Here is a 15,166-nt window from a genome sequence, read left to right on the forward strand (position 1 = left end):
TCTAGGCAAAGGTGTCAGAAACATTTCCCAACCAAAAACATAAGTAAAAATTCAATTGTTGAGTGCCCTTCTGTGTATACTTGAATGATGGAGGTGATTCTGGAAAGAGAAAAATGTGTAAGACTTAATTCCTTAATCCAAGGAGCATTCCATCTGATCATGAGATTCCTGAACTTACTGTATTTCAAAAGTGGTTAAAAAAAAAAAAAGTTGGCCACGTTTTAGCCAGTGTCTTATAAATTTGGCAGCAAACACTAATCTTTTCTTTCCTGGGTGCTACTGCTAGCTTCCTGTTTCCATAACTGTGAAACAAAGCCAACCACAGAAAGACCTCAAAGCTAGGGAGGTCTTCATGAGGGATAAATCCACTTGATTCAGGAATTAAACCAGGGCATTTTTTTTTTTTTTTTTTTTGCATCCAGGGGAATTCCACCTAAATCATAGCCCAGACATTCAAGAAACAGCGTCTGGCATAAGAGCATTCTCTTGTGGGTAAATCTGGAATGTCTGATTGGATTGTATAACCACTTTTCTACATGTATATTTTCATTGCCATAGACTTCAGCTTTTGCATTAATCCAAACATATAAAAGTGCTTATTGACTACCTCCTGTAAGTTCTGTTCTAGCCTGTGCTTGTGTGTACACACTCACACATAAAATATAGGTCAGGTTTCTGCTTTTAAAAATGCCTCTAAGGGAATTTGCAGCCTAGAAAGAAAAGGCCAAATTATCACATGAAAAATAACAGCAGGAATCTGTAAGTACCAAATGCTTATTTCTACAGTAGGTCTGAAAAAAATCCCACAATTACTGGATAATATAGACCCATCTCAAGAGCTTGCTATAGCAGCATACATTATATTTAACAGTATGATCTTAGCAGTGAGACTGACTTCTTTCAATTACCAAATAGAAACGATTGTTTTACTAAATGAAATCATGAAGAACGCTGTGAGGTTGGGGAGGCAGTGATTAAATAAAGATCTGAGAGTTTGTGCTCCGAGTGACAGCTACACAGATGATTTAACGTGCATGTCTTCATCAGTCTATTTACTGAACACTAAGTACGCAATGGCCCCTTTTGTTTTTGCTTAGAATACAACAGATAGCAAAACTACAAAACGTTTTTCCTACTAGGCAGCTTATAGTGAGCGAGATAGAAAATAAAGAATAAATGGACTTTTGAAGTCAACTCTATAGTATCATCAGTTGGTGAGTGTTATGGGGGGTGGGGGGGAGGCGGGTGACTCAGTTGGGAGCACACACAGGTTTTCATGTGCAGTGACCCAGGCTCAGCCGCAGCCTCACATGAAAGCACTGGGGGGGGGGGGGGGTGGTGCGAGGAGAGAGGAATTCAGTAGAGTAGTGTTGTGCTATCTCTCTCTCCCCCTCTCTCTTTCTCTCTCCTCTATCTCTGTCTGTTTCTCACCCTCTAGAGGAAAGCAAAGAAACAGAATGATCAGTAAACCAAGCTCCTGCTTTTGCTTCTTCACATTCATCCCTAAGCACGGTTTTTGCTCAAGCCTGTCAGGTGTGATGACTCTTAGGTCCCTGTTGTTTGGTCAGTGGCACTGGAGTCAAAAATGCCTTCCTCTGTCCTCTATCTCCTGTCTCCATTGCTCCTGTTTACACTCATCCTTTCTTCTGCCCTCTTCATTCTCACTGTAATGTCCCGCTTCAAGCGCTGTTTTCCCTGATCTCATCTGCCCCACAGATTTCTAGCAGTCCTACCTTCACCTGTCTTCATCAACAGCAATACCTTTTTTTAAAAATATTTATTTTATTTATTTATTCCCTTTTGTTGCCCTTGTTGTTTTATTGTTGTAGTTATTATTGTTGTTGTCATTGTTGGATAGGACAGAGAGAAATGGAGAGAGGAGGGGAAGACAGAGAAGGGGAGAGAAAGACAGACACCTGCAGACCTGCTTCACCGCCTGTGAAGCGACTCCCCTGCAGGTGGGGAGCCGGGGCTCGAACTGGGATCCTTATGCCGGTCCTTGTGCTTTGCGCCACCTGTGCTTAACCCGCTGCGCTACAGCCCGACTCCCACCAATACCTTTTTTATAATCTTGTATTGGTGATTTAATACTGATTTACAAAATTGTAAGACAATAGGGGTATAATTCCATGTGGTTACCACCACTAGAATGCTGTGTCCCCATGCCCTCCACTGGAAACTGCAGTAGTTCTCCCAAGGCCACCAGTATGGGCTGGCTCTTTATCTTGTCTGTCTTTCTGTTTATCTATGTATCTCTCTATCTGCTATCTATCTGTATATATGTGTGTGTGTGTGTGTATATATATATATATATATATATATATATATATGCATTTTTTCCAATGGTCCTGCCTTCACTTCCTTTCTAGTTCACTCCTACATTTATTAATTACTACTTCCGGGTGTCTTTCCTTTTCCCCTCTTCTGTCTCAGATAAGAGAAACAGTGCCTGGCTTCCTCTGGTGTTTTCCAGATCCGCCTCCCTTTCATTGCTGGTGTAAAAAATAAGATACATGGAGGAAGTCAGGTGGTAGCACAGTGGGTTAAGTGCAGGTGGTGCAAAGCACAAGGACTGTTTGAATGGTTCTCTATAAACTCAGCACATGGATCATTGATTTTTGAAAGACGTCAAAAGCACATATTAAAAAAGTATGTTATTAAGGGAGTGGCAGAAGGCCTGAATTTAATCCTTGATGACTTTAGAAAAAAAAATCAGAAGGTGGATCCCCCCCCCCCAGTTTAATAAACAAAACAAACAAACCCACATAGTTCAGCTAGAAAGTTCTTCTGGTTCTTAAATTTTAACTATGTCCAAAAATAGGTGGGTAGAGGGGAAGAATGAGGATTGTGGTAAGCAAACAGACTTCTTTCTAACTTGAAAAGGCCCAAGGACTTGTGCTAGAACCCACAGAATGATCATGGAAATGCTCAAAGCTGTTCCTATTCATTATTTTCCTAACCTCCAACATTCCAGTCACCTCTTCCAAAAAACTACCTAAAATCCAAACCACAACATGAATTAGGAAGCTGCATAGAAAGCCTGGAGAAAAAAGTAAGAATGTCAAGCCTGCCAAGTAGAGAATGCCAATACCTCATTCTTGGCAATAGGAATTAGAGAGAAGCCAAGCTCAAACCTTGATTTTTCATGAAATACGATATTTTTTAGATGTGTCCTCTCTACTGTCTTCTTAAGAGTCAAAATTTATTCCAGCTACTGATGGAAAGAAGAGGCAGGCCATAAGTATGTCAGACCCTCCTCTCAACACTTTGCCCAGGCCCTCAAACTTCTAGTCATTTATTTAGTCTAGTTATTTAAGTAGCATTTTTTTTTTTCAGTGAGTAATTTGAATCCTAGAGTAAGAGAAGTGGAGGGATTTAAGGCAATTGCCACATAATTATTTCAGAGCAATTTTTTTTTCTTTGTGGCACAAACAGGAAGACAAATTTGGTTTTGAATAGCCTTGGTGTCTTTCCTCCCCATTCATTTTGAAGACTAGGAAGGAAATAGCAAAACTCAGATTAATATGAAAATAGATCAAGCATCTAACAATATATTGCATGATACATTTTATTGTTTGACACATACTAACCACTGTAACCCATACTGCGTTTTGACGCTACTTCCTTTCTTACTGTTGGACAGATAAGTCGTCTCAGTTTCACCAAGTCATCTGAAATGTGTCAAGATAGTCCCTGAGACTGTTAGTTTAAAAGGACATTAACATCCTTCTGAGAGTAGTTGCAAAGGACCTTGACTTTCTCAGAGACCTCTAAAATATATACATGGCAATTTAAAACTCATTATGGGACAGTAATCACTGTCTACCTTCTGCCCTAAGTAATTAGCATTCCAAACTCAAGTCTAAACGGAAAACAAGTACATGAATTGTTAATCGCACTTCCTGTTAAAAAAATCACCCATGCATATAAAAAGAGCTTTTAGCCTTTGATGATATCAAAAACACTTGAAAAGTTTGTTTTGTTTTTCTGAAGGAATCATAGTAGCATAAATTGTCTATTAGTTTGAAATATGTAAGCTAGATCTGGGAAATTTCTACTTGACCCATACTTCAAACACTCCATATCTCTGCATTGTCGAATGTGGAGGGTGATTTTGAATAACTACTGTTAGTGATAGCATACATAGTTTAAGGGCAAGAGAACATAAACTAAGGAAAGCTAAGGGTGACTCGATACATAATGTCCCTATCTGATACCTAGTTCAAAGGCTTCAGATAACTCTGACACAACTTGCATCTCCATGTTTTCTATTTCACCAATTCAGCCACACTGCTCTTCAAAGCACAATTTCCCAACCACTGGAATAGTGAGTGTGCTGAGTTTTCAACAAGTTTATTTTGAATTTTACTACTTCAGACTTCCCCCCCATCTCCCTTTGATTAAGAGTGCTTGAGGCCTTGAGCACCAGCCATCCTGAGTTCAAATACCACCCTCTCACTTTGTACAGAACCCTGTAAAGTTTGTTGACTTCTCAGATGCCTCAGTTTTCTTGTCTGTGGAAAAATAATGACTGCCAGGTTGAAGCGTTTTGAAAATTAAATTAGTTCATGCAAAGAACTTCAAACAATGCACCGAAAATAAGGAATAAGCACTCAATGAAGATGTGCTTGCATATGCATAATACATATCATGGACATGTGTCTTCTGTAGTACTGCTTACAGTGTATGAATGGAACATTTGCATAACACGTATTTATATGTGCAAATGCACACAGACCTATAAGCTATAAATCGACATTCTTCCTTTGAAGTGAACTGCTCCACAAATAAGCATCATTTGCACTGTAAATAGCCTCAGTTGACAATGTATGTGTTGAAAGAGGCATCTTGGAGAGTGCTAGGCTCTGGCTTTCTGGGCAAAAGAAAAACATGGGCATTGCACCTTAATCGAGAAAATGAAACCCTGGAGAAAAATCTTTGCAGAATCTATCGTGCCAGCCTGCTTATTGTGCCTCTGTCAGCATGTCAGACATCATCGCCTCTTAGGCTGAATTATCACGTAGAGTTAATGTGGGAGAAGGACATTAGGAACACCATCCTGGGTCCTCAGTTTGAGTCTCTGGCAGGAGTGGGGCCAGGGCTCCCATTAATAACTACTGATAGGCTTTGAATTCCCAATGCACAGTGAAAGAGGATTCTTATCTGTTGTGCCAAAAAAAAATACATAAATGCTAATATTTCTCATAGTGGACATCTTTGTTTTACCAGATTTAATTCACTAACATCCCTTTGTTTATACAGAGATTTATGGCGTTGTACACTGTCAGCATCAGAAAATGCTGCAAAGCTGACAGAGTTGTGCCCTGAAACATTGACGAAGTGCTCTGCAAAATGTCACAAAGCCCCAAACTCACTATTTCTGAAACATGGGTTTGAAGCAAAATATGCAAATATGCTTTATGTGAAGGGCCCTTTGTCTAAAGAAAAGCATTTGCTTTTTCTTTTTTTTTTTTTAATGAAGTTATAAGAAGTATGATACTTAATGAATCACAAATTACGACATTCAAAATACAAAAAGATAATGCATCCATATTGTTAGATCTCACATTCGATTTTTTAAAAAATATTTATTTTCCCTTTTGCTGCCCTTGTTTTGGTTATTGATGTCGTTGTTGTTGGATAGGACAGAGAGAAAATGGAGAGAGGAGGGGGAGAGAAAGACAGACACCTGCAGACCTGCTTCACCGCCTGTGAAGCCACTCCCCTGCAGGTGGGAAGCCTGGGGGCTCGAACCGGGATCCTTACGTGGGTCCTTGCGCTTTGCCCCACTTAACCCGCTGCACCACCACCTGACTCCCTACATTCGATTTTTTTTAAAAAAAACCACAAAACACAGAATGAAGTATTCCAAGTGCTGTGTCTGAGTTCAGATCTGAGGCACAACTCTGCCACTTTACTAAGGCTTTGTAAACTGAGGCACATTTGAGAACATTGCCTCGCAACCCTCTTGACTAAATAAAGAAACAAATAAGTAAATAAACAAATAACGTGACCTCTCAACATAGTGTACCAAATGATCTGTGAAAATATCACCAGGACGTATTTGTGGGAGCCTGAGACAGACAATGTCGGTTATTCTCTATGTAGCATTTGCTTCTAAGTTTTGTTTGCTTCCTTTAGGCCAGGACTTCTCAACATCAGTGAACCTGCCACACAACCCTGGCTGGCAGACACATGGCCCAATACCGGCAACAATCACAATGACTGCTCCATCAGTTGCTGCACTGCCGGCAATGGGAACAGCAGTAGCAGCCTGACTACCTACAGTCGCCCAGGTTAGAGACACGGAGGCAGCTTCTTGTGTTCAAGCTTTATTAGGATTCAGCTGTATGGAGACTTAACTTCCTTTCTCTTCACTAACATTGAAAAGGAAACTTCGATCTGTATGTTCAGGAAATGTTGATTGTTATTTAGCAAAACTACCCTGATTTCAAGTCCTTTCTCCACTCCTCTATCTCCACTCCTTATCTGCTATTAAAAAACAAAGTTATCTGCTGTGAAAATAGAGAATATCAATTCAAGAATAGATGCTAAGTGAGGAAAAGTGAAATTACACTTAAGGAGTCATAATTCTATGCCTGTACAGAGTTACAACTTTTAATTAAAATGACTTATTTTTAAGACTCGAGGGGTAAAAAGAAACAAAAGGTCAACAGGCTTATATCTAGAGTGAATAGTTTCTTTAGTAGAAAGAAAAATAATAGATGTATGACATAATAACAAAATATTTATGTAAAAAATATTAACAATAATTTAAGTCAAATCAACTGAAATTATAAATTGGATTTTTATTGCCTAGAAGTAAATGCTAAGGAAAGATGAAATATATCCTTGCTCGTACATATGCTTATGTTTATTGTGTATTATGTGCTTTGAGATTAAAAAAAAAGACAGTATGATTAAGTTGCTTTGCTAAGATTTCATGCTTAAACATGATAGTAGACTAAATATAGAACAGACAGTATATAAAGGAATAAATTACAGATTTCTATTTGAGTTTAACCTGATAGAACTTTCTGAGATGGTGGGTATGTTTTATCACAGATTGCAAATGATTTTACATAAAATTAAGCACAGACAAAATCCTTTAATATGCACTGTATTGGAAATTCTAGATTTGTAAAGCCTCAAAAGATACAAACATAGAAGTGAAGTAACTCATGAGACTCAGGGAAGAGAATATGACATCTAAATAATGACTCATGATCGTGATCCGTAATGAAGCAATCACAGAGCAATTTGTAGGTTTGCCCTGAAAAAGAAGCCCTGAGTCCCCACTGGGTAGGACTGACATATGTGAGCTATCTGTGGGGTCAGGTCCATATTCTCCAGAGATTTCATGTTCTCGTTGTCCAGACCTATTTACATAATTAGAAATAAATAAAAGACCAAGTTAAGCATTGAAGGAGAGAAAGATGATTATAGCCATCTGAATTAATATGTAGGACTATATTATCTAATATGGTAGACATTGGTTATAGATGAATTCAAATTTAATTAAAGTCCAACTTAATTCCCTCCTGAGATACTGTTCCTTTTTCATTCCTGCCAAATTTCAAGTGTTCTTGACTAACATGTCGTTTGTGACGATAGTTTTGGACAATGTAGAATTATGATAGATCTATCATCTCAGAATGTGTTTTTGAATTATACACCGAGAGGTAGATAAAGAAAGACGTGATTAGCAGAACCATAGTGCCCTTAATAACATTTCTTAATATTAGTTCTTAACAACTATTAAAACAATGCCTGCAGGTTAAAAATAACAATTACTAAAGACCACATGAATTAAACAGCCTTGCTCACTGATCATGCACTATTGAAATGAAGAGTAGTTGAATCAGTAGAATAGAGAATCTGTAACTTTTTAAAAAGTTTTATTTTAGTTGCTTCTGGGGTTATCACTGGGGCTTGATGCAAACATCACAAATCCATTGCTCCCCTAGTGGCCTTTTTTTTTCCTCCTAATTTTTTATTAGATGGGACAGAAAGAAAATGAGAGAGAAGAGAGAGAGAGAACATGAGAGTGGAGGGGGTGGTGGGAGGGGATGAGAAAGATAGATACCTGCAGCCCTGCTTCACTGCTCATGAAGTGTTCCCCCTGCATGTGGGGAGCTGGGGCTCAAAGCTGGGTCTTTGCATGGTATTGTGTGCACTGTGACCCGGGCCCTAAGAATTTGCAGTTTTTAAAGAATATGTTCATATTTACATCTTGGTAGTATATTAATTTATCAACTTTTTAAGATATTGAGATAAAAATAATTTTTTAAAAAATATATTTATTTTCCCTTTTGTTGCCCTTGTTTTTCATTGTTGTTATTGTTATTATTGTTGTTGTTATTGATGCCATTGCTGTTGGATAGGACAGAGAGAAATAGAGAGAGGAGGGGAAGACAGAGAGGGAGAGAGAAAGACAAACACCTGTAGATCTGCTTCACCGCCTGTGAAGCGACTCCCTTGCAGGTGGGGAGCCAGGAGCTCGAACCGGGATCCTTACACTTCACGCCACATGTGCTTAACCCACTTCCCTACCACCGGACTCCCAAAAATAAATTTTAAAGATGGCCTGTTCATCTTGGTGCCACAATGGATCACACAGTTAAGATGATAGGATTTCACAAATATCATTTGACTTGTTTTTTAAATATAAACATTTTCATGTCTGATTTTTATAGTTCTTCCTGCTTAGTATTTTCAGCTACCAGGTTTAAGTATTTTAATGTATATATTAATTATTTCTCAAATATTTTAGTGAAGAGGAAATTAGAGAGAAAGTAGACTTATAAGCTTAATTTTATTAAATTACTCTGGTTGCATTTATTCATTTTGTTATCACTTTTGCCATTTTATAATTCGTGAGGTAGCATTATATGATCTAATAAACTTCTCAGGCGCACCAATCACTACTACACCTCTGCCCCTCATCTCTTTTGAGTAAAACTACTTTATAAAATACTAAAATCTGAGGTTCTTTGAGGTGAGGACAGATTCCTTTGTCTGAATCTCAACTTACACACTTAATTCTGTTATTTCGACAACTACTGACATTGCAACTAACGAGTCACTTTAATAGTTCACTAATTTAAGACTTGAAATTTTTTCAGCTGATATATAAAGATATTAATATAATCATTATTTTACTGAAATCCCTGTTAGTGATTGTGCTGAAGAAAAATGATCTTAAATTTGAGAGAATCATCAGCGACATAAAATGAATAAAAGTTAAAAATCCTTTAGTCTGCATGTAAATTTTGTTTTCTGTCTCAGTTTACAGTTGACTTTCCTTGGAAAATACATATAAATATGTGACCCTCTTGATTAACCTTACTTAAGCCCGCTTGTACTTTACATAACCATTTGACCACAATTCACAAAGCTACTTGCTTACAAAAAATAAACGACAAGCGTATAACCATGTAGAATGATTTTTTCCTTTTCCTCTTCGTTGCACATAGCTGATTGTATAGCAAATTATAACAACCAACTGGATAACAAACAAACAAATCTGATGCTCCCTGAGTCAACTGTTTATGGTGATGTGGACCTTAGTAACAAAATCAATGAGATGAAAACCTTCAATAGCCCAAATCTGAAGGAGGGGCGTTTTGTCAATCCATCAGGGCAGCCCACTCCGTATGCTACCACCCAGCTCATCCAGTCAAACCTCAGCAACAACATGAACAATGGCAGTGGGGACTCCAGCGAGAAGCACTGGAAACCACCAGGACAGCAGAAACAAGAAGTAGCACCAATTCAGTATAACATCATGGAGCAAAACAAGCTGAACCAAGGTGAAGAGCTTTAGCCTTTTATTCTTGTCCTTTTCTGTGTAGGTACCTTAACCTTCAGCACTCGATGCCTAAACTGGTCTGGGGCTAGCTGGGGAAATCTTTCTTTTGTTACTAAGATCTACTTATACCTTTGGTTTCAAAATTTCCATTGTCCCAGTGTTAATTATCACCACAATAACCTTGGGAAATTGATTTTTCTTCTAATAATATAAGTATTTTCAAATGGTTTTGCGATTAATTTGAATTTAATCGTAAGTGAGGGATAGCTTAGGACAGAAAATCTTTTATTCATAAGGCAGATGTACAACCGTCACAATTCCTCAGATTTAAAATAAATAGACTATCCCATTCTTTCCACTTGAGAATGGAAGATAATTGCTTCTACATGGTCATAGAAATGGATGGCGTTTTTATATCAAACTGAAGGAAAATAATTACATTAAACTGCAATTGGTGAAGTGGTGTTGTATTTCTCTTACTTCTTGTGGTTACTAAGGCAGTTCCAATGTATAATTATAGAACTCAAATGTTTTTGGTTGACCTGATTGAAGTCTATCAGTATAGAATTTAAAATAAATTGAGTGTAGTGTTAACTTGTAGCAGCAGAGTAGTATTTTATAGCCTGAGGCGAATGTTTCTCTATTGTAATATAAGTGAGTTGGAAAAGATAGGCATTTGATTTCTTTGTAGTCCTTCAGGCTACTGACTTAATAGCATTGGTTTGCAAAGTTATATCTCTAGGGAAAAAATAAATAAATAAAGCATCACTTTTATTTGAATAGGTTGGGGAAATTTTGTACAAGTGTCCGAATTAATGAAACATTTTATTATAGGTAATTAGAGACATAAAGTCATTTTCTTTGGGCATGAACTTGAACTCTTTTTTTTTTAAATCAAATTTATTCCAATAAGAATTTACACAAAAACATAGTTTTAGACAGATATTTTATGTAGTGTATTAATCTGTGAGTATCGTTACCCAGCCCTTTACTCCAAAATTAGAAAACATTTGATATGTGCAATGACCCAATTCAATGAATGTTTATTATGATTCCTGCACAAGTTTATGACAAAGACAAATAGAGTACTTTCTGCAATCATACAGTTTGCAACGGGGGCTCAAGCTGCTGTAACATCATTCCTCTGGAGTAGACGGCTTTACTATGGACTTTGGAAAGATGCAAACATTTCTCTAAGTTCTGATTTGTTTTCTACATTGCTTTTAAACAGACGTCATATGTCAAAGACCCTGGGGTGTGATTACATAGATAGACTATCATTCGGTGCAGTCTAGTTGTGAGTTTGGCATTTGAATTTTTCACTGTTGCCTAGGTCAGAACAGTTTTTTTTTTTAAATGGCAGATTAAGACCGTTTGTTTTCTTATCATACATATACTGCACTAAATATGAGCTTGCTCACAACTTTTAGTTGGACTTCAGTGTTGTGTTATTTAAAGATGTGATATTTTCTTCATTTCCACGTGAAATTTCCTTTGGAAGATGGCGCAGAAAGTTGTCCTGCTTGGGGTCATATCCAAATGCTTTCATTCTTTTCTTTATTTTTCTTCCTCAGCATTCATTACTAAATAATGACTTTTTAAACACTTCGTTGTTGTTAAGTTATTGAAGAACCAAAAAGAAAATAAATGATTTTTCTCCCCCATCTTAAATGTCTAGATTATCGAGCAAATGATACAATCCCTCCAACCATTCCCTACAACCAATCATATGACCAGAATACAGGAGGATCCTATAATAGTTCAGACCGGGGCAGTAGCACATCTGGTAAGTAATGAGAATGAAAGAAAAACAGTCCAACTCTCCTTTTACAGGATGGAATCGTACAAGATTACAAACTAAACACAAATGAGCTGATGATCACTTTAGTAACAAAAAATGGAGTCTCGGGGGGAGGGGGGCTGTAGTGCAGTGGGTCAAGTGCACATGGCGCAAAGACCAAGGACCGGTGTAAGGATCTTGGTTCGAGACTCCGGCTCCCCACCTGCAGGGGAGTCGCTTCACAAATGGTGAAGCAGGTCTTCAGGAGTCTATCTTTCTCTCCCCCTCTCTGTCTTCCCCATCTCTCTCCATGTCTCTCTGTCCTGTCAAAAAAATAAACAAATAAAAAAATAATCCAGGCTCCAACTTGGCTCCTTGTTAGTGAACTTTAGTATGACTGCAAGCATGGACTCATCTTTAAAGATGATTGAAATTTATTCTTTTTTTTATTTACCTGGTAAATAGAATCAATAAAATAAATCAGTCTGCTAAGCATGTTACCGTTTGAAATAAGGCTATAAAATATAAGTACATATGAGCAGAATCAAAAACCAAATATATATATATATATTAATATGAGATCTAGGTACAGTATAATCCTGCCTCAGTGTATAAATCTTTCTCTGATTCCTCCATTGTTGCTTTCAGTGAAAGCCTTGGAAAGCAGTTTCCCAATTTATTTCTACTGTGGCCTCTTCCCTGTGGGCTTCATGCTGTTACAGCTGTTTGCCAGCTGTTTCCCTGATTGGGGGGGGGGGCTACAGATGGAAGCTTGCTGGTACTTAAGTCCTGTTTTTCTAATTAAAGGCGGTTCATTATTAGAACTAACATGTGGCCAGTCACACCACAGTAGAACAAAACCAATTGATTTTGAGTCTCATATGTTTCTATGAATGAGTGTAGAAATATTACCTCACAACAACTGGATTTCGGTTGTTAATAGGTGTTTTAAGCCAAATATTTCAAGACCTCTTTTGTGATGAGTATGGCATTTATATTTCACCATGCCCCATTAACTAAAGCATGCTGAATTGACTTTTTTCCACTTGGAGTCTTGCTATCAGTTCTGTTCTTAAATTTAAACTAAGGGAAGTTAGAAATAGCTCTTTGTCTTTGCAGATATGGATTTATTCTACTAAGTGGGTTTCTTTTGTATTTGTTTCAACAAGTAAGCTCTTATAAAATTATTGTTTTCTTTTTAAAGCCCCAATTTAAGAGGAAAACAACTTAAGGGTCTGGTAATAGGAAAACCATGAAATATTTTAAAATTTGATATTACATACCATTGTATCTTTGAATTCTTAGCTACTTAGAGGGGCTACTTCGTTTTTCAAAATATATTTTTAAGATTTATTCATTTTTGGAATTGTACCCCTCTTATCCTATGGTCTTTTCCATGTTTCCATTTTATAAATAAATAAATAAATAAATAAAATAAAAGATTTATTTATTTTTATATGAGGAAGAAAGGAAAAGAAAAACCAGAATACCATTCACCCCTGAGGCCTCAGACACGACACAGCCTGTGCTTTAGTACTGAGATATTTCCTTGGTCCAGAAAAAAATCAAATTGTGTGGGAAAATATGATTCTGACTTATTAATATACAAGTGACTTACTCCAACCCTCAGCTCACATATGTAGATTCAGTGCTCTCATACTGGTTGTTAATTGCTACTCTGCAAATATTTCATTAAAAAAAAAGATGGGAGTCGGGCGGTAGCACAGTGGGTTAAGCGCAGGTGGCGCAAAATACAAGGACCGACGTTAAGGATCCAGTTACAGGGACCCCCACCTGCAGGGGGGTCGCTTCACAGATGGTGAAGCAGGTCTGCAGGTGTCTATCTTTCTCTCCCCCTTTCCTATCCCTCCCCATTTCTCTCTGTCCTATCCAAAAAACAATGACATCAATAGCAACAATAACTACAACAACAAAAAACAAGAGCAACAAAAAGGAAAATAAATAAATAAATAAATAGATGATGAATCTAGTGATAAGTCGAGAAATAGAAAAGCAAGTCAGTGAGGTGTGGGAGAGATCTGTGGTATTCAGACGTTCAGGCCAGGTGGAGTTGTTATAGTAGAGGTGGTCCAGGAAAGCTCTGAATATAGTCAGCTTCGTGGTACGTGTGTTTCCATTCCAGTGGAGGACAGGTGACTAGAGAACGGGAGAGTGGAAACCTACAAGCAGAGATCTGACAGGTTCTCGACAGTGACCCATCTCTCTGCCACACTTGGTGCAGTATCATAGCAGTGAAAGAACATCTGCCATTGGACTTGCCGGTTCCCAAGTGGCTTAAAAAATAAGGCTCATTAAGTAGACTGAAACCTGTTTCATGGACCATGTAGCTTGGAACTTTTTCACAAAGGTTAAAAAAAAAAAAAGAAGGGAGTCGGGCCATAGTGCAGCGCGTTAAGCGCACATGGCGCAAAGTGCAAGGACCAGGATAAGGATCCTGGTTTGAGCCCCCGGCTCCCCACCTGCAGGGGAGTCGCTTCGCAGGCGGTGAAGCAGGTCTGCAGGTGTCTATCTTTCTCTCCTCTTCTCTGTCTTCCCCTCCTCTCTCCTTTTCTCTCTGTCCTATCCAACAACGACAACAACAATAACAACTACAACAATAAAAAAGGGCAACAAAAGGGAATAAATAAATAATAAGTAAAGAAGACTAAAACTATTCACTGATACTAAAGAATAATTAGAAAAATAATTATAAGAAAGAAAAAATAATTATAGACTAATTGTCAGTCATTTACAAAAGAGTCTAAAGTGTTATTGTATTAGGGGAGAGGATAATAATTTTTAATATCAGAGAGGACCTAGTGGGGGTTGAATTATTATGTGGAAAACTGAGAAAGGTTATGCATGTACAAACTATTGTATTTCACTGTAGACCATAAACGATTAATCCCCAATAAGGAAGTTAAAATTCTTTTATCGCTAATTTTCTTTTGGCCTACATTTATTTTTCAATGAATATTCTAAAATGTGCAGCTACCTACATTTATTTTAATCTTCTTATAGAAGGGAGGAAATTTTCCCTCTTTTTGTTTTCTTTAAACATATTTATTTATTGGGTAGAGACAGAGAGAAATTAAGAGGGAAGAGGGAGAGAGAGGGGACAAAAAAGAGGAGACACCTGTAGCCCCATTTTACCATTTATGAAACTTGCTCTCTGCAGTTGGAGACCAGTGGCCTGAACCTGGCTCCTTGAGCATTATAATACATACTCTACCAGGGGTGTTGCCACTTGGCCATGACTATCTATATTTAAAGCATGTGGCCATCCAAGAATCAGAAAAAATGGGCCTTTGAATAATCGCTCCGCTTCAGACCAAGAATGTTCATACGACATCATTTTGCTATAAGCCGTGCTTTTATAGAAGCTGCAGCAAACAGAAACAACAAAAATCACTTCTGTCCTTTTTTAAAAAATGATTTTTTAATATTCTTTGGTGTTAGTTGTATTTGCTCTTCCAGCAATTATTTTCATCTTTCTGATGAAAAGTAGTTATTTCATTATGCCTAAAACATTTCATTGGACAAGTACAAATTATATATGTCCACTGATTTAATGC

General features: G+C 37.5%; 1 protein-coding gene across 8 annotated transcripts in view; it reads left to right on the forward strand.

The window, feature by feature from the left end:
- The window catches only part of ROBO1 (roundabout guidance receptor 1), a 1,122,893-nt gene that overhangs the window by 1,069,950 nt on the left and 37,777 nt on the right, over positions 1 to 15,166 (forward strand). For 6 of the 8 annotated variants that reach the window (XM_060172117.1, XM_060172118.1, XM_007531527.3 and 3 more), the window contains 3 exons: positions 6,142 to 6,296; positions 9,477 to 9,812; positions 11,490 to 11,597. In XM_060172117.1, the coding sequence (XP_060028100.1) occupies positions 6,142 to 6,296; positions 9,477 to 9,812; positions 11,490 to 11,597 (599 nt within the window). The remainder of the gene's footprint in view (positions 1 to 6,141; positions 6,297 to 9,476; positions 9,813 to 11,489; positions 11,598 to 15,166) is intronic. The other 2 variants (XM_060172122.1, XM_060172123.1) reach the window with 1 other exon arrangement.

This window comes from Erinaceus europaeus, chromosome 14 (assembly GCF_950295315.1).
Source record: "Erinaceus europaeus chromosome 14, mEriEur2.1, whole genome shotgun sequence".
Taxonomy (NCBI): domain Eukaryota; kingdom Metazoa; phylum Chordata; class Mammalia; order Eulipotyphla; family Erinaceidae; genus Erinaceus; species Erinaceus europaeus.